The sequence below is a fragment of the Psammomys obesus genome, unplaced genomic scaffold (genome assembly GCF_907164565.1).
Source record: "Psammomys obesus unplaced genomic scaffold, mPsaObe1.curated_primary_1811, whole genome shotgun sequence".
Taxonomy (NCBI): domain Eukaryota; kingdom Metazoa; phylum Chordata; class Mammalia; order Rodentia; family Muridae; genus Psammomys; species Psammomys obesus.
Window position 1 is genome coordinate 643,188 of NW_026591598.1, and position 23,873 is coordinate 667,060.

Here is a 23,873-nt window from a genome sequence, read left to right on the forward strand (position 1 = left end):
GAAGGTGGCCAATGCTGGGAGGGCAGATGTGAGGGGATGCTGGCAAGGTTGAGTGCAGGGTTCAGAGGTCCCATCTCCTGGGTTGGGATGGGGAGAAGGCAGAAAGAGAACGCAGGGCAGCCTCCGGCCAGAGAGTTTCAGTAGAAGGGGTTAGAATCCAACCAAGAGTTGCACGGCCTGAGGGAGCACCAGTGACAATAGGAACCTTTGTTCCATCTCTAAAGCAGGGCCATCTTCCCTGCATTCTTCTCAGACCACTGTCCCCCAGCCCCAACTATTCTCAGCATATAGGGATAGGTTGCTGAAGTACAGAGGTGGGGTGAAGATTACAGCAATTCCTAGCAGAGATTAAGATTTTCTGCCTTTGTTAATGATTACTGAAAAGACAATGTTCTAAAATTCTTATGAGTGTATTTACATGTCTGAGATGCATAAATTGTGAGACCTGGCATAATTCTTAGAGTTATCCAAATTACCTGAATTTGATCATAAGACAGAGGAAGGCCAGGGTTTTATCCCTAGAACTGTCAATATTATGGACGGAAAATTAAACTCTAACAAAAGAATGTATTGACTTGTATGGCTGAAGAGCAGAGAGGAATCAGCTTCGGGTCTGGCTTGATCTAGCTGCTCACTGCTCATCTACATAACCAAAAACTGTGTCTTTTTCATGTTCCTATTCTGTCTTTCTCAGTATTCTCCTACCCCTATGAATCTAGCCTCTATTCTTGTAGCCTTACATGGCCTCTCTGATTTCAGATCACTGACAGGAGGAAACATTTCTCTGTCAGAGTCTTTCAAATGTTGGTCCTATCTCATTGCCTAGACCTGGTTTCCTGTTGGACTTTCTACTAACTTACATGGCAGGGAAAAGGAGTAAAAATGGCTTTAACAAGATGTGGATCAGCCTAGGTGCCCAGGAAGGATGAGTGTGGATAAAGGAAAAGTAGTGTCTATATTCCACGGAGTTTTATTCCATGGAAAGAGAAATGTAATTAAGACATTTGCAGGAAAACGGATGGGCCTGGAGATCTTCATGTTAAGTGAACCAAGCCAGACTCAGAACGCCAAATATCACATTTTCTCTCACGATTTAATATATTTATATTTTCTCTCTGTATATACAACATGAAAGCAGAAGGGGAACTTTGTAGAAGAAAGTGTCTAGAAGGAGTGAGAGGGCATAAGGGAAGGCAATGGGGGAGGGAACAAACACTAGCAACATTGCATGGTGTCTCTGTGTAGAATCTAGATTCAAATCCATCTATCTATCTATCTATCTATCTATCTATCTATCTATCTATCTATCACGTTTATCTACTTAATCTATGCAGAGCAAGAGAGAAGGAGAGGTGACAAGGGGCAAATATGAGCAAAGGACAATAACATAAAGCCCTAAAAGTATGAACTTTAAAAACAATAATTAATTTTAAAAACTGCTTTTTTAAAGATCGAGACTAGAAAGATGTCTTAGGGATTAAGAGCGCTTGATGCTCTTACGGAGGACCTGGGTTTGATTCCCAGCACCCACTTAGTGGTTTACAACCAATCATAACTCTAGTTCCAGGGAAACTGATGCCTTCTTCTGACCTCTGCAGGCACACACATGGTACACATAAATACATAAAAGCAAAATACTCATACACATAAAATATCTTTAAAATTTTAATGGTTTTAAGACAATTGAACCCAGTTCCTGCAATCTGAGGTGAGGTGAACAACAGCAGAACATGTGGGTCATGGGTTCAGTTCCCAGCACCCACATGGCAGCTTGCAGCTGTCTGGAACTTCAAGGACACCATCCACACATACGGTGCACATATACACATCCAATTAAACACTCATACACATAAACTTCCCACTCCCCCAAAAAAACTACATGGGGGGAGGGCTGGAGAGATGGCTCAGTAGTTAAGAACATTTGCTGCTTTTACAGAAGTTGTGGTTCAATTCCCGTCACCCATGTGGCAGTTCATAACTGACTGCAACTCTAGTTCCAGGGGATCTAAAACTTCTGGCCTCTCAGGGCTGTTGCACACATATGAGACTTTCTCTCTCTCTCTCTCTCTCTCTCTCTCTCTCTCTCTCTCTCACACACACACACACACACACAGATTAATTTTCAAATAAATTCTTCAGTTCCAATGGAGGAAGAGTAGAGCCATGGATATCAGGCAGACAAACAAGAGATGTTCGATGACTTACCCCAGGTTAGGCAGCTGATGATGGAGGAGGGAAGCCTAGAAGCCTGGTCACTTCAGTGAGAATTTGCATATGGACCACTTGAGGTTTCTGTTCACACAGATACCCAGATGAGGCTGTGAGCTCTCTCTGCTTATTCTCCGGTTGGTATTAAGAAAGATAAACGAAGGTGGTCACAGAGACCATTGTCTCAATTACTGTTCTGTGTTTGATCTAACATCCTATGACCATAGAGAATGTGCCTACAATACTAGCTTCCAAAAGCTAAGAATGTTACCAGATAGCACTGGATGCCTCTAAAAGAGATGACCTCATGCTCTAACTGCCTCCCTGGTGTACCTACCAATATACTGTAAGTGTTTTGATCCGTGACTTTCCTTTCTTCTTTTTCTATAAAGTCCCATCAAACTCTGAGCACTTAGGATATGGTTGCGGGGTAACCTGAATCTGTGCTCCTGGACCATGGTCACTTATGATTGACCTCAGAATAAACTACCCCTAGTTCCCTCTGAGGTGAAAGCCCCCTTTATGTATTGATATGGTGCTCCCTGGCATCTCCAAATTCTTGGTATCTCCATGGTAGGTTTGGCCTCACTCTCATGGCTTCACACTTTGCCCTCTCAGGGGCAGCTTGCAGGGACTCCAGCTTTGTCACATGCTGACATAGCCTCCCGTGAGTCCTTGGAAACATCAGGAGAGGCTCTCACGATCTCCAGACTCTTGCCCTTTGCAGGCTGTGATGCCAGCCTCACATAGAGAACACACATGCTGCTTTGAGCAGTAGCAGTGGCAGCAGTGGGTTTAGCAGCCTGTAGGTGACCGGAAGGACGAACAAATGACTCCCCAACTCTGTGAAGTAGTTCCCCATGTGGCCCTGAGTGGGCAAGGAACCCAGGGCTCTCCTCAGACAAAAGCCCTTGAATTTGAGATAGATAGGGTCTGGTTGATTACTGAGATGCCCTCAGGGAATATTTTCTATTTTCTCAGTGCAAAGTACTTGGCTTTCTCTCTCTGTGTATGAGAGAGAAAGAGAAAGAGAGCGAGAGAGCGCTGGGGCTTGAATCCAGAGATCTTCACATGTTAAATACAACCTTGGGTTTTCTTTCCTTCCCAGTTTTTTTTTTTTTTTGAGGCAACATCTCTATATGTAACACTGGCCCTTTGGCTTCTTGTGTGTTTGTACATTTATGAATATGTATGTGTATGTTTGCATGTGGGGATATATGTGTGTGGAGGCCATTGGAACATCTCAAGTATCATTTGCCAGGTGTTATTCATACCAGTTTTAGAGATGGGGCCTCCTGCTTGCCTAGAACTTGGCAAGTAGACAAGGCTTGTTGGTCTGGGAGCCCATGGATACACTTGCCTCTGCCTCCCTATTGCTGGGATTACAAGTGTCCCCATATGCCTGGCTTCTTTACATGGGTTCTTGGCTGTGGAATTGAGGCCTGGTGTATGCAAGTCAAACAATTTGCCAATTGGGCCATTTCCACATCTGCTTTCTCTTATTTTAAAAGACACACTCGCCAACAACAGTATCTCTTTTGGCTACACATGCTCTTCTGGGAAAGCTGTCTCCTTTCCCAAATCCTTCTGTTCTGCTTTCTAATCTCAATTATCACTACAAATCTGGCTAGAACCAGGCAGCAATACCCATGCCACTGCCAGAATGCTTTGCCACCTTGACATCCTTGACGTTTCTTCTACCAGATAAACCAGCCTATCCAACAGAGTTGTAGGACACGGACAAAATGCAGACAAGTTCTTTGCCAGAGTGTAACATGAATGGCCTCTCATTTAGCTCCCAAATGAGTTCTTACTTCCACCTGAAACCTCATAAGCACAGCCTTTACTGTCTACATCCTTGTTAGCATGGCGGGCTCTTGAGTTCCCAGCAGAATTTCTCATTAAGCTCCACTTACAGCATTCTATTCTTTTCTCCCACCTGCTCCCCCAAACTTTCCCACGCTCTTTCCACAGCCATTCCAGCATCTTCTGAACCACATCATTGAGTCCTGCCCTCCTTGACGCCAACAGTCTGTGCTAGTCAGTGTGATGGTTTGGAAGAGAATGTCCCCACAGGCTCCTACGCTTGAATACTTGGTTCCTAGATGGTGGGACTGTTTGGGAAGGATTAGGAGGTGTGGTCTTGTTGGAGGAGGTGTGCCAATTGGGGCAAGTTTTGAGGTTTCAAAAGCTCAGCCATTCCCAATTAGCTCTCTCTGCCTGGATCAAGATGCTTGCTTGACTACAGTCATATTCCCAGTCACGACGGTCATGGATTAACCCTCTGAAACTGTAAGTCTCCAATAAATTCTTTTTTTTTTTTCCCCATAAGCTGCCTTGATCAGAGTGTCTTATCACGGCGATAGAAAAATAACCAAGACCCTTCTGCTGCTGACAAAACAACGCACACACTCAAGATAAACAACTTAAAAGATAGAAGTTTTTCGTTTGGCTCATGGTTTGGTCCTGTCAGGAAGTCAAAGAACACTGCTGATAATAAACAACACTGCCCAGAGTTCTTGGGAAACAGTCACTCGATCACGGCCAGCAGGTTGAGACAGAGAATGAAGGGCTCAGGTCCCAATATAAACCTTAGGAGCAAGTCCCCAGAGACCCTCCTTCCTTTTTATAATAGAACCATCAGCTGGGGACCAAGCCGTTTACACAGGGGCATGTTTAAGATAGAAACCATAATGAGGAAAACTCTATCCACTGGTAGTCCCTTCTCACTCTTCCCTTCTCCGTCCCTAAAAACCTCTAGTCTGTTTCCTCTCTCTGTAAAGTTGCTGGACCCCCCCCGCTTGAGCAGAACCATACTCAGTTGAGTCTTTCGTGACTGGCATGCGTTTAAGGTTCGTCCGTGTTGTACCACGTATCAGAACGTCACTCCTTTTTATTACCAAACACTAGTCCATCGGCATGAACAGACCAAAAATTACTTATGGTTCACCCATCAACCGAAAGCTCGGTCATTTCCCCCTTTTCTTATTAATATGCTGCTGGGAACACCTGCATCTAAGTGTTTTGTGTAGACATTCTCTTGAACATCTACCTAGGAGAAAACTGCTGGGTATCCATTGATCTTTGTAGGGAGTCACATGATCTTGTTTACACACTGAGCTAGGGAGTCCGGGGAGGTGCTGGGAGCTAGCAAGGCTCTTTCCTTCAGCGTCTCTCGCTCTCCTTAGCAGGGTGCTGTCAAACTCACGCTAACCCCTCTTCACAGAGACATTTGCTGGCCAGGGAGTGGATCCGAAGTGTGTAACTGGGCCCTCCGCCCTGACTCGTTCAGGGTCTCCTCTGGTCAGGGACGGTCTCTTCACAGATTCCATCACTGCTCTCCTTCCGTAGTCCAGGGCTCAAAACCAACCTAGCTGAGGAAGACGAGCATCAACCTGCTCTCAGCACCAGGATCGCCAGCCTGGGTGTACGCTTGGCCCTCTGAGCATCCGCGCAAGCGCAGCTTCCCAACCCCCAGCGAGGAGGCGGATAGTGGGCGGGGCCGGCGTCCCCCAGGCCAATCGAAATCGAGCGCCCCCGCCCTCGGCGCTGTGGACCGAGCTTGACCCCGGTCCCGGACTCGGGGGCGTGGCCGCGGAGGGGGCGTGGTTGCGAGATGGAGGCGGGCCCTGGGGCTGTCAGTCGGCGCCCGCCGCAGCGGCTGCTCGCACGCCGGGCCTCCGGAGCCACCTCAGCCGAGCGCACAGGTAAGGCCCCCGTGCTGCAGCGCCATCGCGTCCCTGGGGACCGGCCGTCCGCGTCCTCGGGCCGTGTCAGCGCCGCGCCGCCCAGGGGGCGGGCCCACGGCCTCCCCTCCCCCACGGCGCCCCGCCGACCCCGACTGCCCGCACCGCGGCGGGGATGCGGGGTGGGGGCTCTGGTCCCACACCTGTCCCCACGTTGCGCTCGGGGGCAGATATCGGAGATCCGGTGCAACCCCGGGCGGGCAAAGTTTGTTGACATCCGAGCGCCGCGGGGAGCGGGCGGCTGAGCCTCGGGGATGCGCCTTGGGCATCGGAGCCGTGGCCCGGGTGGCCCGCGTGGCTCGAGTCCAGAAGTCCTGCTGGGAGCCGCGCGGGGTCCCAGGCTGCTGCGGGGCTCGGGTGTGCGCGTTAGCACGGGTCTCAGGGCTCTGCCCCTTCCTCGTAATTTAGCGTTGACATACAGACGCGAAGGACGGATTTAGTTAGCTTTTTCCTACCACCTCACATTTGTGAGGTGCCTTGCCAGGCCTGATTAGTTAATTAACAAGGTGGGGAAAGCAAGATAAAGATACGGAAGGCCGATGCCCTTAGCAACTCCTTAAACCCGCTTAGAGCTACTGGCGGTGAGAGATGCTTTTTGGCCAAGGACAGCCCCGGAGTCTTCTGGTTGTTCCAGAGGTCTTAGGTATTCAAGTGCAAGGCTTCCCTATGTATTTCTGCTCTAAGGTCTAAGGAAGGTTCTCTAGTTTTCTAAACATAAGCAGAAGAGGAAAAGGACGGGTGCCGAGGAAGCAGTTAAGGGGAAAACAGAGGCTCAGGTTAAGTTTGGCTCCACGTCTGCCACCAGGTTACTTCTTCCTCAGCTCTTCCTCCTGCCTCTTCCCAGGAGGGCTGTGTCTAGATGGGTAGGCACGATCGGTTGCCCCTTCAGTCTGGAGCTCTCTTGTTACCTGTAGTCTTACAGACCCGCCTAGGGATATCCTCTCAAAAAGGCTTAATTAGCACTTTCATCTGCCCATTAAGCAATGGACCTTGAAATCCTTTGTAATCAGGGGCTGTTGTAGTGCCGAATCTTTAATAATACCTAATTCATTTTAATAGTGTTTCTATAATAACCTTTCTATTAGTATGCCAGCCTTGCAACACCAGGACTTTGTGTTAGAAGCAGCAATTTACTAGAAATATTGTCACAGCAAAAACTCTCTAACAGATTTGCAACCCACGTTACTTGGATAATTACTGCTGGAGGGTATAAGTTATTTTTCTTTTTAAAATAAGTGCAGTAGGTGTTATAGTGGTTTTGATCTCTGAGGTCTTTCTGAGGTTGTTTGTTCCATGGTGTCAGCCACTATGTAACTTGATTTTTTTTTTCTTTTTTTTTTTTTTTTGGACAAAAATCACATGAATTCCATGTTCCATACAGATACCTTTTTGGGAAAGATTCCAAGCTAATAGCACTTGACTTTGCTTTGATAACCTACATCAAAATAGATTTAGAGGGGTATTTTAAAGCTGCAATGATATTTACAGATTTTTTTATTAGTAAAAACCAGCCGGTGCTGTTCTGAGTGCTTTACAGGTATTTTATATAATCCTTATGATTGCCCTCATGGGACGGTTCAACCAACACACCACATATTCAGTCAAGGAGTTTGAGGCCCGGTTGTTTAACTCAAGTCAGACAACGGAAACGGCAGGTTCTAATGTAGGGAGCCTGACTTCAGAGTCCAGCTCCTCAGCCAGCATGTGGTCCTGCCTCTCGAGACTCCTCTTTCCACAGGTTTTGATTTCCGCTTGCTGTTTACAGTGTTACATTCTGCGCCACAGGGAGGAGAAAGGCTTTGCAGTGTCACACAGCACTCTTAGGTTCTTGTGCTGCTCAAATCTTTGCCACCAGAATGCTATGACTTTGGCGGCAAAACATCATCTTCCCCCTCGTCCTTCTCTTCATCAGTGGGACAGCAGTCATGGAAGCAGATGAGCCAGCTGTCCTTACCGTCCTGGAAGCTGGAGAGATGAGTCAGTGCGCATAAGAATTGAATGTCCTCTTCCTTAAGGCACGGCATAAGATGTAGTCCGAATGGCAAATGTGTGTGTGTAAGCGAGAACTGGGAGGCTCTATACTCGGCTGCTGTTGCTACCAGGCTCCCCGTGGGACTGTGGCTGATGAAGGGCATCCCCCTGTCCAAGTACTGTTAATTCTTAAAAATTACATCTATCTATCTATCTATCTATCTATCTATCTATCTATCTATCTATCTACTGTGTTAGATAGACAGGGAGAGAAATATGTATGTGTGTATATATATACACACATATATATATTACTTTTATAATAATGATAAATAATATTAATAATAACAATAATAATAATCTGAAGAGTGGTAAAACCAGATAGCATGTGTGTACTGTGTGAGGGGCATTTATGAACAGCCCTTGGCACTGGCATCATTCCATGAAGTCACATGACGGCAGGACCTAAACTGTAGACCAATGGGCTCGCAGCACTAGGGCATATAGACTTGGAAGGATGGATGTGTTAGAAGTCATCTAGGGGACTGGGGAGATGGCTTAGTGGGTACAGTGGTTGTTGTGCAAGCATGGATACTTGAGTTCAGATCTCTGGCCCTCACATAAAAACAGGATGTGTGTGGCATCACCCTATAATCTCAGTACTGTTGGGAGCATAGCCAGGTGGACTTGGGGCTTCCTGGCCAGCCAGTTTAGCCAATATGGTGAGCTCCAGGTTCTGTGAGAATTGTGTCTCAAAAAAAAAAAAAAAAAAAAAAAAGGAAAAGGTGAATAGTGATAAAGAAGACACTGGACAACAAACCATGGTCTACCATCTGTTCTGAGGATAAGTGAGTGGGCCTTTGTGTCCATACTGCTCCTGCTTGGACACCTCCAGGGCAAAAAGGGCTTCATACACATCAAGGGAATTGGACTGTAGTTGGGAATATAGCTTAGTGATACAGTACTAGTATGCATGGGGCATAAGCTCAATTTCCAGTGCCACAAAAAAAGTGATAGAGATACATAGAGTGGCCTATGTTTATTTCTGTATCCATATCACATATAACACACACGTATGACTATACCCAGTGATTGGGCTTGGGAAATTTTGGTTTGTGTTCCTGAAAGACAATCTGTCATCAGTGTAAAAGAAAGGGAGATTAAAAGGAAAGATGCTGAGCCAGGGAGACATTGGGAAGCCAAGGCTAGAATCCAGGATAAGGTGATCCAGGAAATGGCATAGGATAGATCCAGGAAGAACTAGATCCCAGATGACAAGCCATGCACACAGCAACTGCCTGCCTGTGACATCAGAGAGACAGCATCTCCTAGGAATACAGGAGGACAGAGGCCTGCCAGAGCCATTGACAGAGTTGAGGAGTCCAAAAAGCCATTGTGTGTGTGTGTCTCTAAAGCTATGTGATGGAATGAAGCTAATGAAAAGCCTCTACGGAAAACAGATTTTCTTTCTTTACAACAAGGGAGGGTACCATTTAGCTCGAGGGGTCAGTATCCCCTGTGGGGCTGCTGTTTCTGGCTGTTGTATTTCTTGGCTAAGTCAACAGTGGTCATTTTAGCCTCTGAAGTGTGGAGGTGCCAGAAGTTAGGCCCTGAACCAGAGCAGAGGCCTCACTCCCCCACTTAGTGATGGAGAAGTAGATGGAGAACTCTAGAGGTAAAGAGTTCAAACTGTAAAAGGCTATTGTTTTGATGTTATCGCTCAGAGAGGGGGTCCAGATATGACTATTTAGAAGTGGAATCATTGGAACACATTGGTGATTCCTTTTTTTTTTTTTTTCTGAGTTGGTTGGAGAATGTCCTTGTGGGGAGCTCTGTTCTCCAGCAACCCTGTTAAAACCTGTGCTGGAGAGCCAGTGTACGTCATGGGGTGTGCTAGGAAAGCCACAGGGAAGCTTTTCTTTCCAGCTGAGACTCAGATTGTGTGGTGCTGCGAGAGGCTGGGCGAGATGTTTGGATGGCCACACTGACTGGAAAACAGGATAATGTGGGGGAAGCAAATGAGATTTGCACAGGAAACCGCAAAGACAGAGAGGATACAGTTGGGAGTGCTGAGTTCACTTTTCTCTTGGCACTTTACATATTTCTGGCTTAGAATGCAACATTAAAAAATCTTCATATTTATGAACTCATAGGTTGAAATGTATTGTCTAATTGTGTGGGAACAAACTGTACAAATCTCCCTTTCTCTCTCTCCTCCTCCCTCTTCTCTTCTCTCCCTTCCTCTCTTTCTCTGCAGATACTGCTTTTTCAGTATCTTTTAGGCTGGTGTTTCTCAACAACTTCTGATTTTTGGTTGTTTGTTGTTTGGTTGTTACAGCTAGGGAAGGCCTCTATGCTTCTTGGAAGTTAGTGGGTAGAGCCCCGAGATGCTGCTGGCCATTCTAGGACACACAGTACCATGTCTTTCCCACCACAAAGAACCGCGCATCCCAACCTCACAGGCTTAAAGTTGGAAAATGTCACAATATGTGATTGTGCATATTCTCATTGGGGGAAGGCAGAGGGTAAGGGAAGAGGAAATTGAGGAAAGAAAACAAAGTGTTCCTTTCCCTCTTTGGAGTGTCACACACATCTGACATCCTGAGGGAGACCCAGCTAAGCAAGCTGCTGTCTGCCACCGGGAGCTCTCTCAGTAGCTTGATTGCTCAACTCGGTAGTTTGGAACAGGAAATGGAGGCCCTTGCAGTAGCAGGAGGATGATTTGTGGAGGCTGAAGGAGTTTATGCTGAGGAGGGCAGCTGGGTCCTACCAGAAGGATTTTGGAAAGTTCTAGGGAAGTTTTCAAAGTCTGTCTTGTTGAGGACAATGAGCGTGATGCTTAGAAGACATAACCTCTGCCCCAGCAATGCATGACCTCTGACCTGGCAGGCCATGGATCTGAAGGCCTGTGTACTTTCTGGACTGTCCTGAGAAGACAGCCAACAGCATCATTTTTTTTTTTTTTTTCAGGTTGTGTCTGTCATCTCCCCACATCCTTCAAACAGTTCTTTTTAATTACAGGAAACTTTAAACACAAATAAAAATTGAGAAAATAATATAAATCTTATCAATATACAGCCCATCTTCAGTGATTGTCACTCCCTGGCTAATTGTGATCTATATGCCATCTCTGACCATCCCCTCCTTTCCTGGTGTTGGGGATCAAACCAAGAGCCTTTTGCTGGACAAAAGCCCTGCAATGAGCTACATCGTTGGACTATCTAAACCTCCCTTTTCTTAAACGTGGACATAGAGTAAAAAGCTGCTAGTCCCCTGCTTGGGCAGTCAAGGAGATAAGTGGGTTTGGATGCTTCCGTCTCCCTAGAGGAAAACCATGACGGGCATGCCACAGTTGGAGGAGCCAGGAGGGAACAGGCACTGGCTCCGTAAACTAGGCACGGAGGAAGGGGGTGGAGCTTAGCTCTTCTTGGCGGCGAGCCAGCTCAAGCTGCCAGAGACAGTTCATTCCTTTTCAACCCTGATGCAGAAGCCTAACCTGGAATGCTCCCCTGGCAGGATCCCATGCGTGGATCTAGCCACAGAGGCTTGTGTTTCTGGAGACCGCATAGCTACCGTCTCTCCTTCCCGTTTCACTCTAGGAGTGCGGGAGTGGAGGGGGCTGAGCGGTCAGGATAGCCTGTGGCTCCTGGCTGCTGCTTTCCTGTGGACCTGCTCCTCTCTAAAAGCATAGGCTGGAGAGGCAGGCACTTGATGGTCTGAGAGGCCCTTTGTGGCAGTCGCTCTGTCCCTGCATCTGGCAGCAGAGGAAGGCTTCCCTTTGCAGCCTCAGTAGATTGCCCCACACAGCGACAGCCAGCTCCTCAGTTTACTATGCATTCACGCTTCCTTGCTTTTCCCAGGTGCGGCTCCCTAGCCGGAAGAGCCATTGGTTTAGGCCACCACGGCCTTGGCATGCCTTTACTTGAGCCAGGGTTGTGTTGTAATCTACATATAAAAATGGCTTCAAGAGCTGAGAGAGTTCTTGAATAATCATTTAATTAACGTCTATGAATTTTAATTAGCATGGGTTTCTACAGACCTTGACCTCCTAGACCAAGTTCATGAGCAGCTGCTTTAGGGTGGAGGCCTGGGCCTCTCTGCAGAGCTGTGTTTCCTGTTCTTACTCTGTTTACTGAATGCATTTACCCTCTTTACTCCACAGAGGGTCTTGTGGTATTAGCTTGCCATGAATGCTCCGTGTAGCATGGTAGTTAGCTTTTCATGTGTTTCTTGGGGGAAAGCGATTCTTTGTTTATAATTCTTAGTGTCTAATCTGTCCCAGGATTACATGTCAGCCTCATTACTTCACTATTCCCATTTTGCAGATGGACAAACTGAGGTTCAGCAAGGTTTGAGATGGCTCAGGGGTGGGACGGAGCACTGGACTTTTAACTAGATGCTTTTGACTAAAAACTAGGTGATTTCCACTTAGCCTGTCACTCCCTCACAGCTCATGCTGGCAGGAGAGCGACAGGGTTGGTGGGGGAGATGGAGGCGCATGCTGTGAAGGCATACTGAGAGTTGTGGTTACTGCAGTGATAAAGTTCTTACACTGAGCCCCCGGGAAACATTGCTTTTGAGGGTGGCGAATCACCTGTGTCCCATTTTAAAGCTGACTGTATAAAATACCAATTGTACAGGGGTAGTCCTGAGTCAGATTCGGTCAGCAGGTGTGTTCTGTTTAGCATATATATATATATATTACAAAATTGGATTAGTTGTCATCATGTAACATGTAGGAGATTTCATGTATCAATGGGAGTCTTAGCCTTTCTCAAAACATCAGGCCCCAGGTCCTTCACAGCAGCACTCACTGGCTGCTGTCTTTGGATGTAGTGTCTGTATTTTCTGCCATTCCCTCTTCACCTGTTATACTACCTGCCAGGACTCCCAAGGTGTCTGAGCGGGGCCACCCTGATGGAAGTTACGCACTCTCTCATCCAGGGCCAGGGGTCTGTGAGAGGCTTGTTTTTATATCTGAGTTTGAGTGTGAACACTTCGCAGAGATGGTGACTGACCTCAGCAGCACTTGACCTTAGAAAGTACCTGAAAAGTTGTGTTTGTTGAAGTACAGAGTCCACCCGGACATGAAACGCGTTATCACCCTGCTTGCAACAGTGAGAACTGAGGACACATGCAGCTTGAAGAAGAAGCCTTCTTGGGTGTAGTTTTGTTCAGAGAACGAAAGAGAGGTGGCATAGAGAGTTGCAGAGATGAGCCCCCATGTTTGTAGGAAGTACTGTGTCCATGGTCAAGGGGAGGAGGAGAGCCTTTGGACTCTGAAGCAGCTCATCTGAGAGTGTGCTGGGCATTCATGTGCAAGGAGGAACTTTATGCTAATGCTGTGACGTGGTGGGAGGACAGTTCATTCAGTGACAATGAAGAAAACAAATGGAAGATTTCTGTTCCTGACAGCAGTAGGCGGGGCTATTTGAATCAAAGCTCTGCTGAAAACACTAAATGCTGCATGCACCATTAAAATCGGGAGGAAAGAGAGGTTTCTGTGAAGGCACCAACAAGCTGAGAAGATAAAAGGGAACAACTAGGCTGAAGCCTAAGGGACCTAGGCAGTTGGATGAGCGAGAGCACACTCAGTCACACCCTCAGAACCATTGCAGATCTGCATACCAACTTTGGTTTTGCCAGTCTTGAAGGATGGAGAACTCAGGAGTCAAAGACATGGCATGCCCAAGGTAGAGAGACTCACCAGGACACCAGCTGCACTTGAGTGGAGCTCCTGAGGACTGAGGTGAGCACGGAGCTGAAACCATGTCACCCGTTCATAGGGACAGATTGCCTTGGTAATGAGCAGAGCAACAGGAAGAAGGGAAAGTGACCTGGGGTCATTGGGCAGCTTTTTCACAGGCCTCAAGGTGGTGTTAACTCATCCAACTGGATAGAAGCCTAAATACCTGGAAGAATGAATGGTGGAGATCTTGTGGGAAGAGCTGAAGCAGGCGCTTTTGGCTCGGCGCGGTCCGCTGCAATCCGTGGAGGAACGCGCCGCCGAGCCACCATCATGCCTGGGCACCTACAGGAAGGCTTCGGCTGCGTGGTCACCAACCGATTCGACCAGCTATTTGACGACGAATCGGACCCTTTCGAGGTACTGAAGGCAGCAGAGAACAAGAAAAAAGAAGCCGGCGGGGGCGGCGTTGGGGGCCCCGGGGCCAAGAGCGCCGCTCAGGCCGCGGCCCAGACCAACTCCAACGCGGCGGGGAAACAGTTGCGTAAAGAGTCCCAGAAAGATCGCAAGAACCCGCTGCCCCCCAGCATCGGCGTGGCTGACAAAAAGGAGGAGACGCAGCCGCCGGTGGCGCTTAAGAAAGAAGGAATAAGGCGAGTTGGAAGAAGACCTGATCAACAACTTCAGGGTGATGGGAAAATTCTTGATAGGAGAGCAGAAAGGCGACCACCTCGCGAAAGAAGATTTGAAAAGCCACTTGAAGAAAAGGGTGAAGGAGTGGCCTGAAGCATGAGGACAAACGTGGAGGTAGCGGATCTCACAACTGGGGAACTGTCAAAGATGAATTAACTGATTTGGATCAATCAAATGTGACTGAGGAAACACCTGAAGGTGAAGAGCACCCCGTGGCAGACACTGAAAATAAGGAGAACGAAGTTGAAGAGGTTAAGGAAGAGGGTCCAAAAGAGATGACTTTGGATGAATGGAAAGCTATTCAAAATAAAGACCGAGCAAAAGTAGAATTTAATATCCGAAAACCAAATGAAGGTGCTGATGGACAATGGAAAAAGGGATTTGTTCTGCATAAATCAAAAAGTGAAGAGGCTCATGCTGAAGATTCAGTTATGGACCATCATTTCCGGAAGCCAGCAAATGATATAACGTCTCAACTGGAGATCAATTTCGGAGACCTAGGCCGCCCAGGACGTGGTGGCAGGGGAGGACGTGGTGGCCGTGGCCGTGGTGGTCGTTCAAACCGTGGCAGCAGGACTGATAAGTCAAGTGCTTCTGCTCCTGATGTAGATGACCCAGAGGCATTCCCAGCTCTGGCCTAACTGGATGCCATAATACAACACTGGTTCCTTTGTGGACCCTCCTGTTCAAAGCTTTGCATGCTTAAGGATCCCAAACAACTAAGAATTAAAAAAAAAAAGACTGTCATTCATACCATTCACACCTAAAGACTGAATTTTATCTGTTTTGAAAACGAACTTCTCTAGCTACACAGAAGTAACAAATATGTTAGTCAGTTTTGTATTTAGAAATGTATTGGTAGCAGGGATGTTTTCATAATTTTCAGAGATTATGCATTCTTCATGAATACTTTTGTATTGCTGCTTGCAAATATGCATTTCCAAACTTGAAATATAGGTGTGAACAGTGTGTACCAGTTTAAAAAAAAAAAAAAAAAAGAATGAATGGTGGATGTCCTCTGAAAGAAGGCAGCTTTAAAAAAAAGTTCCCAGAGTTACTGAGCTATATAATCAGAAGTAATAGGACACATAAAAATCTCACTCATAATGAGAAGATAAGAAAAACAACGATAGGAGCAAAAAGACCCATAGCTTCTTTATAACATAAATACATAGAGAAAGAAAAATTTGGACTATATACATTTTGAACAGCTTATTAATGCTGCCTGCATTAATGCGAAGCAGTTGAAAGTGGCTTGGAATCAATAAATGGGCCAATACCTTGAAAAGAAGAAATACCAATAGCCAAGAAATATTTTTAAAAATGTTTAACATTCGTAGCCATCAGGCAAATGCAAATTAATATTACTTTGAGAGTCCTTCTCACTCCAGTTAGAATGATTGTCCTTGAGCAATCGTGACAGCAAATGTTGGTGAGGATGTGGGGGAAGGGGAACCCTTCCTCATTATCCGTGAGAGTGTAAATGATGTATCCACTATAGAAACTGGAAGGGAGGCTCTGAAAAAAGAATCTGAAAATAGACCTGCCATATGACCCAGCTATGCCATTCTTGGGATATACCCAAAGCACTCTGTGTCCTACCATAGATGCCTACTCATCCATGTTTATTGCTGCTCTGTTCACAACAAGGAAATAGAATCAGCATTTTACATACACAGAGCCTAGAAGGCAGCGGAATAATGCATGCGATAGACACAGTCAACAATGTAGAAATCTGTGCAGAGGAGGCACTTTCAAGAAAAACGAGAGCATTTCCCACCACCTTACTGAAGGCAACCTTACACAGAGATTCCAGTCAGGGAAGCTAAGGACTTTTAAAGGAGCTGAATATGTGGGTTAATGCTGATGTAGATGAATGACAAAGTGGAAAAAAGAAATTTTATACTTTACATCCTGAACTCTGCAGACTTACAAGTCAGAAAAAACAAAAGCATAACAAACAAACAAACAAACAGTAAGTAAGGGGCTTAGGACCCAGCAGGTCACAGAGGGATTTCCGGTTTACCCAGGAGATGGTGATAAATAGGCAACAGTTCTGTTCTGCTTGAAAATTCTTTTCAGGTAGCAGGAGTACAGGGTCACAGTTTCAAACATGTCGTTGGAAAACTGTCATCCGGGGGTCGGAGGCAGTGTAGATGCTGAAGGAGGGTAACTTCATGGATAGGAGGAGAAAGAGGAAGAGAGCATTCTAGATGAGGCATGAGGAGTAAGCATGGTTTGTAGGAAAGTGAGGTGTTAGGGATCCAGGAGCATGGCCAGCGTGGTAGGAAACAGATTAGTAGAGTCTTTAAGCACAAGCATGAGGGTCTGAAGGGATGACTCTACGGTTCAGAGAACATATGTTCTTGTAGAAGACCCAAGTTTGGCTCCCAGCACCCATACTGAGGCTGGGGCTTACAGCTGCCTATGACGCTTCCTCCAGGGGATCTAACACCCTCATTTGGTCTCCATAGACACTGTACTTGTGTACATAAACCCTCACACAGTCATATATATATACACATAATTAAAAATAATTAAAAAAAATAAACATGAACAGATATCTGGTGAAAATCTGAGAAAATCTAGTGGTGTGAATATAAAAGCCTCCCTAGTTTTGAACACTGTGCCCTCAGGTGATGTAACTAAACCCAGGTGGTGTTGTCCCAGGATTGTGTTGGGTACCTATGGGTTTTAGTGCCCAGCAGCAACCACTGGTCTCCCAGCTGAGGGACCCAACATTGTCATTGTCATCTGGACCAAGGGTAAAGAGCACACTATAGAGGAAATTGCAGCCCAGATGACATCATTTGGGTCATACCTGGTTTCATTTCATTTAGAAATAAAGAATCAAAAGTGATACAAGAATAGACAGAACTGAGATTTCAAAGACCAATATAGGCATGGGTATTCCATCTTTTTAGATGCTACCCCAGGCTTTGCTCTGGATTTCTAACCAGCTTTTAAAATTGGGCCATCCCAAGACTAGGGCCTTGAATATTTCATTCATTCAAAGTGAATGTACGCCCAATCTTGTGCTGGGCGTTGTCTCCTTGGACATGACTCTTAAGTTTGCATCTCTAGGGTTCACTTTTCTTTTGATATTTGGATGCATTAATCAGCTGGCCAGTAAGATTCCCACTGGGATGTCTAGGAGGATCTGAAATGTAGCATGTTCTCTACCAAATTGCCAATTCCAAACCCCTACTCTCTGAGACCTGCTTCTTTCTGTTTCAGGATCTCAGGCTCATAAACACCACGACCATGTACCCAGTTGTTCAAGCCCTCAGCCCTGGAGTCAACCTTGAGTCTTTGCTCTCCTGTAACCCCACATGTAGATGATAGTCAGTCCTGTGTCTGACCTCTTCTCTTCACCATTCTCAGCACAGCCCAAGCAGCACCATTGAGTCATCTCCCTCATGCTTATCCTTAAAGACTCTACTAATCTGTCTCTTGTCAGGCTGGTCATAGTGCCTAGATCCCTAACACCTTACTTTCCTACAAACCATGATCTGGAATGCTCTCTTCCTCTTTCTTCTCCAGCTTGGACTGTTACAATATCTCCCTAATTGACCTCTATATGTCCTTAGTCTATTCCACATATATGCTGAAGTAGCATTTAAAAACAAATATCAGAACATGTTATTTTCCTGCTCAAAATGAATGTGCTTTTTTGTTTGTTTGTTTTTCTAGACAGGGTTTCTCTGTGTAGCCTTTGCTGTCCTGAACTCACTTTGTAGACAAGGATGGCCTCAAATTCACAAAAATCCACCTGCCTTGGCCTCCCTGAGTGCTGGGATTAAAGGCGTGCACCACCATGCCTGGCTGTGCTTGTTTCCTTAAAAACAATAGTCAATGTTCCCCTAACATGCTTGGGTGACCTAAATCGTTAACATAGTGAGAAGACCCCATCTAATCCTGCCTGAATTCCTAAACTGTCTTCTGTTTCTCTTTGCTTTGCTCCAGTGGCATGGCCACAGCCTTAGCTCTTCCTGGAATGTGAATCTGTCTCTGCCTGAGGACTGTGTGTGTCCTCCTTCTGTCTTTTCGTGATTTCTGCATTTAAGTCTCTGATCAGATTAAACTTTCCCAAAGTGGCCTTCTCTAACTATCTCCAACAGTCCTTTTCTTCTTCCAAGGTCTCTAGGCCGTTACCCTACTTTATTTTTTAGGAACTTATTACTTCTTCGTTGATTCTTTTTACTAAAAGAAATCTTCATGAAGCAAGAACGTTGTCTTATTTAACTTTGCACCACTGAGGTATTGCTTGGATTATAGTTTGAGCCAATACATTTTTTGAATGACTGAGAGCATTATACATTTTATAAGAGGTTTATTATCCAATAAGTGGTTCTGAGGACACTGGTTGGACTTTAAGATGTACCCTTAATTACAAGATGTGTTTGGGGCTGACTCATTTAACAAGACTATTTAGATGAAGTAAACTAATTCTTTGAAAACCTGTTATGTCAAAATTAGCACATGAAGAAGTAGAAAGAATGATATTAAAGAATCAAATTCACCGTTAAAGATCTTTCCAGCAAAGATCAGATATACAAATATGCAGACAGATTGCAGGTGATCACCCCAGGAAATCATCTAGGAACTGGAAAGAAAGAATAGCATCAGTTTTAAGTACTCTTCCAGAAAGTAAAGGGAGAGGGGGCATGTCACTGTTCTTACAACCAACCAACCAAACCTACCTTACTCTAAAACCTGGCAAGAATGTTATGGTAAAAGAAAATTGAAGAGGGTCAGTGAGGTGGCTCAGTGGTCAATAGTGCTTGCTGCTCTTATAGAGGACATGAGTTCAGTTTTGCATCAGGCATCTCACAAGAACCTGTAATTCCAGCCCCAGGGGTTCTCTCTTTTGTGCTCTTCTGAACTCTTCCCATACCTATAAACACACACTCGCACAAACACACTTACACAAACACACATGCACACACACATACAATCTTTTTTACGAAAAGAAGAAAATCTAAGATCAAACTCTAACGGGCCTATATACAAATCTTAAAATGTAATCAAATGAATTCAGTATATATAAAAGGCTAGTAGGTCATACCAAAGGGGTTAAGTTTCAGGAATTCAGGAACAGTTTACCAGTTGAAAACAAATCAAGCTAATTTCCTATAGCAATAGAATACAGTAGAAAAATACAATCATCTCAGTAGATGTAAAAAGATTTCATTAAGTTTGATATTATTCATGATTTTGTCTGAAACAAGGAAGTTGCTTAACCCAATAATGGGTACCTAAAAATAAGTATCCTGTCGATGATAATAGTGTGCAATATTGAACAGTCTTCACTCTGACATGTCTGATAACCCCATTTCTATTGACACAACATGATTATATACATAGAAAATCCAAAAGAATCTATAGATAAGTTATTGAAATTCATGTAAATTTCTCAAGGTGTCTGGATACAATGTCAACATGCAACAACCAGTTGTGCTTTGCCAGCCTTTGTGGCACATGCTTATACAATCGGCTGCTCAAAAGGCTGGAGCAGGAGGGCCACTTGAGCTTGAGATTTCAAGGCCAGTCTGGGTAGCTTAGCCAGACCCTTTCTCAAAAACAAAGTAAAACAATGATAGCAAGAAACTAGCTGCACAGGGGATGGAGAGATAATGACTCAGCAGTTAAGGGCACTGGCTGCTCTTCTAGAAGATCCAGGTTGGTGGCTCAACTCTCTGTAACCCCAGTTCCAGGGGACCCAGCACCCTTTTCTGGCCTGTGCAGGCATTACAAACATGTGTTATGCAGGCTTACATGTAGGCAGAACACCTGACCACAGAAAATAAAAAACAAATCTTTAAAAGAATGAGCTGCACAGTCACACATAATAGAATAAGATTTTAAACAAGATTAAAAATAAAATAAAACAAAAATAAAATGAAGTTTAAAACACACCATTTTCAGGAACCTAAAAAAGAATCATCAAATTCATGGGAACAAATTCAGTATAGACAGGTAAGAACTCTATGCTGAAATCTCTATTCCTCTACAATGAGAGGAATATAAGAAATTTTGAGTAGACAGATATACAGTGTTCATAGACTGAATGACTGACTAAAATCTATGGTGCAAAAAAAAAAAAAAGAGCTGAGATTGAGAGAATCATGAAGAGTAAAAAGAAAGCTGGGAGAGTCATTCTCTCAGATGTTTGGGTTGATTGTGAAGCTATTATAATGAGGTCAGTGCAGTGCTCAAGATTGGATAACCAATGGCCTGGAGGGAATACAGTTATTCCTTGCCTCCTTGTTGGGGTGGATCTCTATAGTAAAAACCAGATTAAAACAGGAGAAAACAAAGCATGTTTATCAGTGTGTGTTAACACATTTCACACAGGAGAACCTCAATGGAGAGCTACTCACAGCAGTGACTTACAGTGCTGGTTTACAGAGATGGCTTCATCAACAAGAACAACAGATTTTAGAGAAACGAAAGGACAGGGACCAGGGTTTTAGGCTCCCTTAGAGGAATTAGGGGGATCAATGGAGTTTTCTCTTTCTTTACTGAAAAAATAATAATTTTTTGTGTTGAAGAGGTTTTAGGGCATGGTTCTCATTTCATTTAACAAATAAAACAACATTGACAGATATCTTCATATAGTAACCTCATGTACAATAAATCTAACACTGTAATGTGCTAGAGAAAGAATATATTTGAAATAAATAATGCTAGGTTTTGTTTTTTGTTTTCAAGGCAAGGTTTCTCTGTGTAGCCTTTTATGTTCTGGACTTGTTTGTAGACCAGGCTTACCTCAACTTACAGAGATCTGCCTGCCTCTGCCTCCTGAGTGCTGAGATTACAGGCGTGCACCACCATGTTTGTCTAAATAATTCTGGTTTAGTTTAATATTCATATGGCACATTTCCCTCAAACTATTCACAAAAAAAACAATTCTAGTTGCATTGCAGACTGAAAAAAACAATGGTAAAAAAGTCTTTTGGAAGGGAATATGAGAATTTCTATATAATCTTAGACAAACATTTCTTATACCATACCACATCACACACACCACACTATACACCCCCCACAAAACATACACCATGCAAACACACATATACACACTACATACATACACCACACCACACATATATACCCACCATACACGCCCCCTACACCATACAAACACATACACACATACCATGCCCAGAGTACACACACATACACAGACCATACACATATACACCACACCATACACATATACCAATACACACAAATACACAGACCATACAGATATATACCATACCATACACATATACCAACACACACACACACACACACACAAACACATAAACACACAACCTATAAAGGAAAGCATTAAGAAACTAAAACCTCTGATCAACAAAATACACAATTAAAAAGACTAAAAAGCAAGACACACAGAGTAGAAGAATATAGAAGTCCCAAGATCCAACACAATGAAGTAGCTCATAGGAGCACAGACAAATATTTAACAATTTTTATGCAGGAGGTGTCCAAATAGCCAATAAATTCACTAAGAGTAAAAGTTATTGCACCAGTGTTCTGATAAATGCAGATTAAACCTATAATAAGATCTCTCTGTCTACACACCCACCAGATGGCTAAAATTAAAAAGTCAGACAATACCAAGTGTTGTCAAGAACATAGGACATAGTTGAACTGCCATACTTGGTTGGTGTGATACATTTCCTATCAGACTCTCAAAGAAGCAGCACCACTGAGCTGTGCTGGTGTAGACCATGATCAGCTGGAGGAGGCAATGGTAGTGAAAAGAAACTAATATCACCTGTAGGGCCTACATCATGGCCTCTTGCTTTATCTGGAGAGTGTGGGGAGTTTATTATGGGAAAGTTCCTCTGCTGTTTATGTTTTGTGTCCTCTCTATAAGTGTCTTTTACTATTTTAATTTTATTTTAAAAAGTACAGGTTCTTCAGTTCTAGTAAGTTAAAGGAAGGTGTCATATTTAAATATAAAATGAAAGGCTCTCGATTAATAGGTGGATTTTAAAAAAAATATTGCAACTATGAATCAGGCTGTATACAATTAATGTTTTCTTTGAAGAACAAAATTAAAATAGTAATAAAACCAACATAAATGATAGCCTAAGAAAAATGTCAGCAAAATACTTATATGTTGTGTACTGCCAATTGGTTCACCAGATATTAGAAGATTCATGATAACCTGTGGTGGCTTGTATGTGAGATGTCCACCATAGGCTCATATGTTTGAACAACTGGTCCGTGGCTGGTGGTGTTACATAGGAAGGTTGTAAAAACTTTAGGGTATGGAGCCTTGAAAAAGTGAGTTATGGCTAGAGGAGCCCTTGAGGCTTTACAGGCTGAACTCATTTCCTGTCCAGCCTCTGCTTCCTATGACTGTCATGTGATCAGCTGCTTCACCTTCCCACTGCCATGCCTTCCTCTCCATGATAGACTGCATCTCTTCATACTGTAAGCCAAAATATCCTTCTGACCTACACTTGCTGTTAAGTATTTTGTCACAGCAACAAGAAATATGTTGAATACTGAGGAACAGGGCTGATCAATCAGTTTAGACTCCTGAATGGCACTGGGACTGTAGAAGACGATGGGGAACTTACAAATCTGGATTGGAGGCATGTTGTGTTATGAGATGGCTGTGGCTCTGTGGTGGTCAGGGCAAGAATGCTATGCTTTGAAGGCTAAATGTCCTCCACAGGCTCATGAACACTTGCTCCTTTGCTGGTGGCAATGTTTTGGAAGGCTGCTTTTTGTCTATGACTTGGGACCTTGCTAGAGGAAGTGATTCATCGGCAGTGGGCCTTGAGGCTGTATAGCCTGGCCTTACTTCTTGTCTACTGTCTGCTTCTTGACTGCAGAGACAATGTGATGAGCTGCCTCATGCTCCTTTATCAATGCCTTCCTCACCATGATGGATCACATCCTCTAAAAAGAAAATAATAATAATAATAATAAGTTTTTCCTTTCTAATGTTGTTTTGTTTTAATAAAAGGGTATTCTCATGCCCCATTTGTACCACTCGACTTTCTGTTACTATAACAAATAACTGAGCTAATCAGCCTTTAAAAGGGAAAATTTTACCTTAGCTCACAGTTTTGAAGGTTCTGGTCCATGATTATTTTGCTCTGTTGCATTGGGCCTGTGGCGAGGCACTTATTATGTTGGGAGAATGTGACAGAGCAAACTGCTTACTTCATGGCTAGGAAGGAGAGATGAGCAAGGGTCTCATGCTTAGTGACTTCTAGGGCCTTTCACTAGATGCCACTTCCTAATGGTTCCATGCCTTTAGTTAGGGTTACCCTGGAACTCGGACTGGGAATGCATGGATCTTTGGAAGACATTCAAGATCCAAACTGTAGGCTTTAAACAGCCCCATGTTGAGTGCTGCCTGTAGGCTTAGATTTTTCAAACACCTACTTTATTTAAGGTTCTTAAACACTCTACTTTCCTTCCAACCCTCAGATCCTAGGCAGGAGATTAGTAGGGAAAGGAGATGCAGACCTCTTTTATCTCCTTCCTGCTAATTAGGGTCATTGGGTTCTTTGGGGGATATACCAATCTCAGACATC

At 44.4% G+C, this 23,873-nt stretch overlaps 2 protein-coding genes across 3 annotated transcripts in view; both read left to right on the plus strand.

Annotated features, from left to right (window-relative positions):
* Window positions 1-5,855: 5,855 nt before the first annotated feature.
* Hivep3 (HIVEP zinc finger 3) overlaps window positions 5,856-23,873 on the plus strand; it is a 400,497-nt gene continuing 382,479 nt past the window's right edge. For both annotated transcript variants that reach the window (XM_055610789.1, XM_055610790.1), the window contains exon 1: window positions 5,856-5,915. The gene's annotated coding sequence lies outside the window, so the exon portion shown is untranslated. The remainder of the gene's footprint in view (window positions 5,916-23,873) is intronic.
* LOC129679562 (plasminogen activator inhibitor 1 RNA-binding protein-like) lies at window positions 13,865-15,273 on the plus strand. Its single transcript, XM_055610791.1, is given in 2 exon segments — window positions 13,865-14,386; window positions 14,389-15,273. Coding segments are annotated over 2 exon segments (999 nt in total). The 5' UTR covers window positions 13,865-13,944; the 3' UTR covers window positions 14,946-15,273.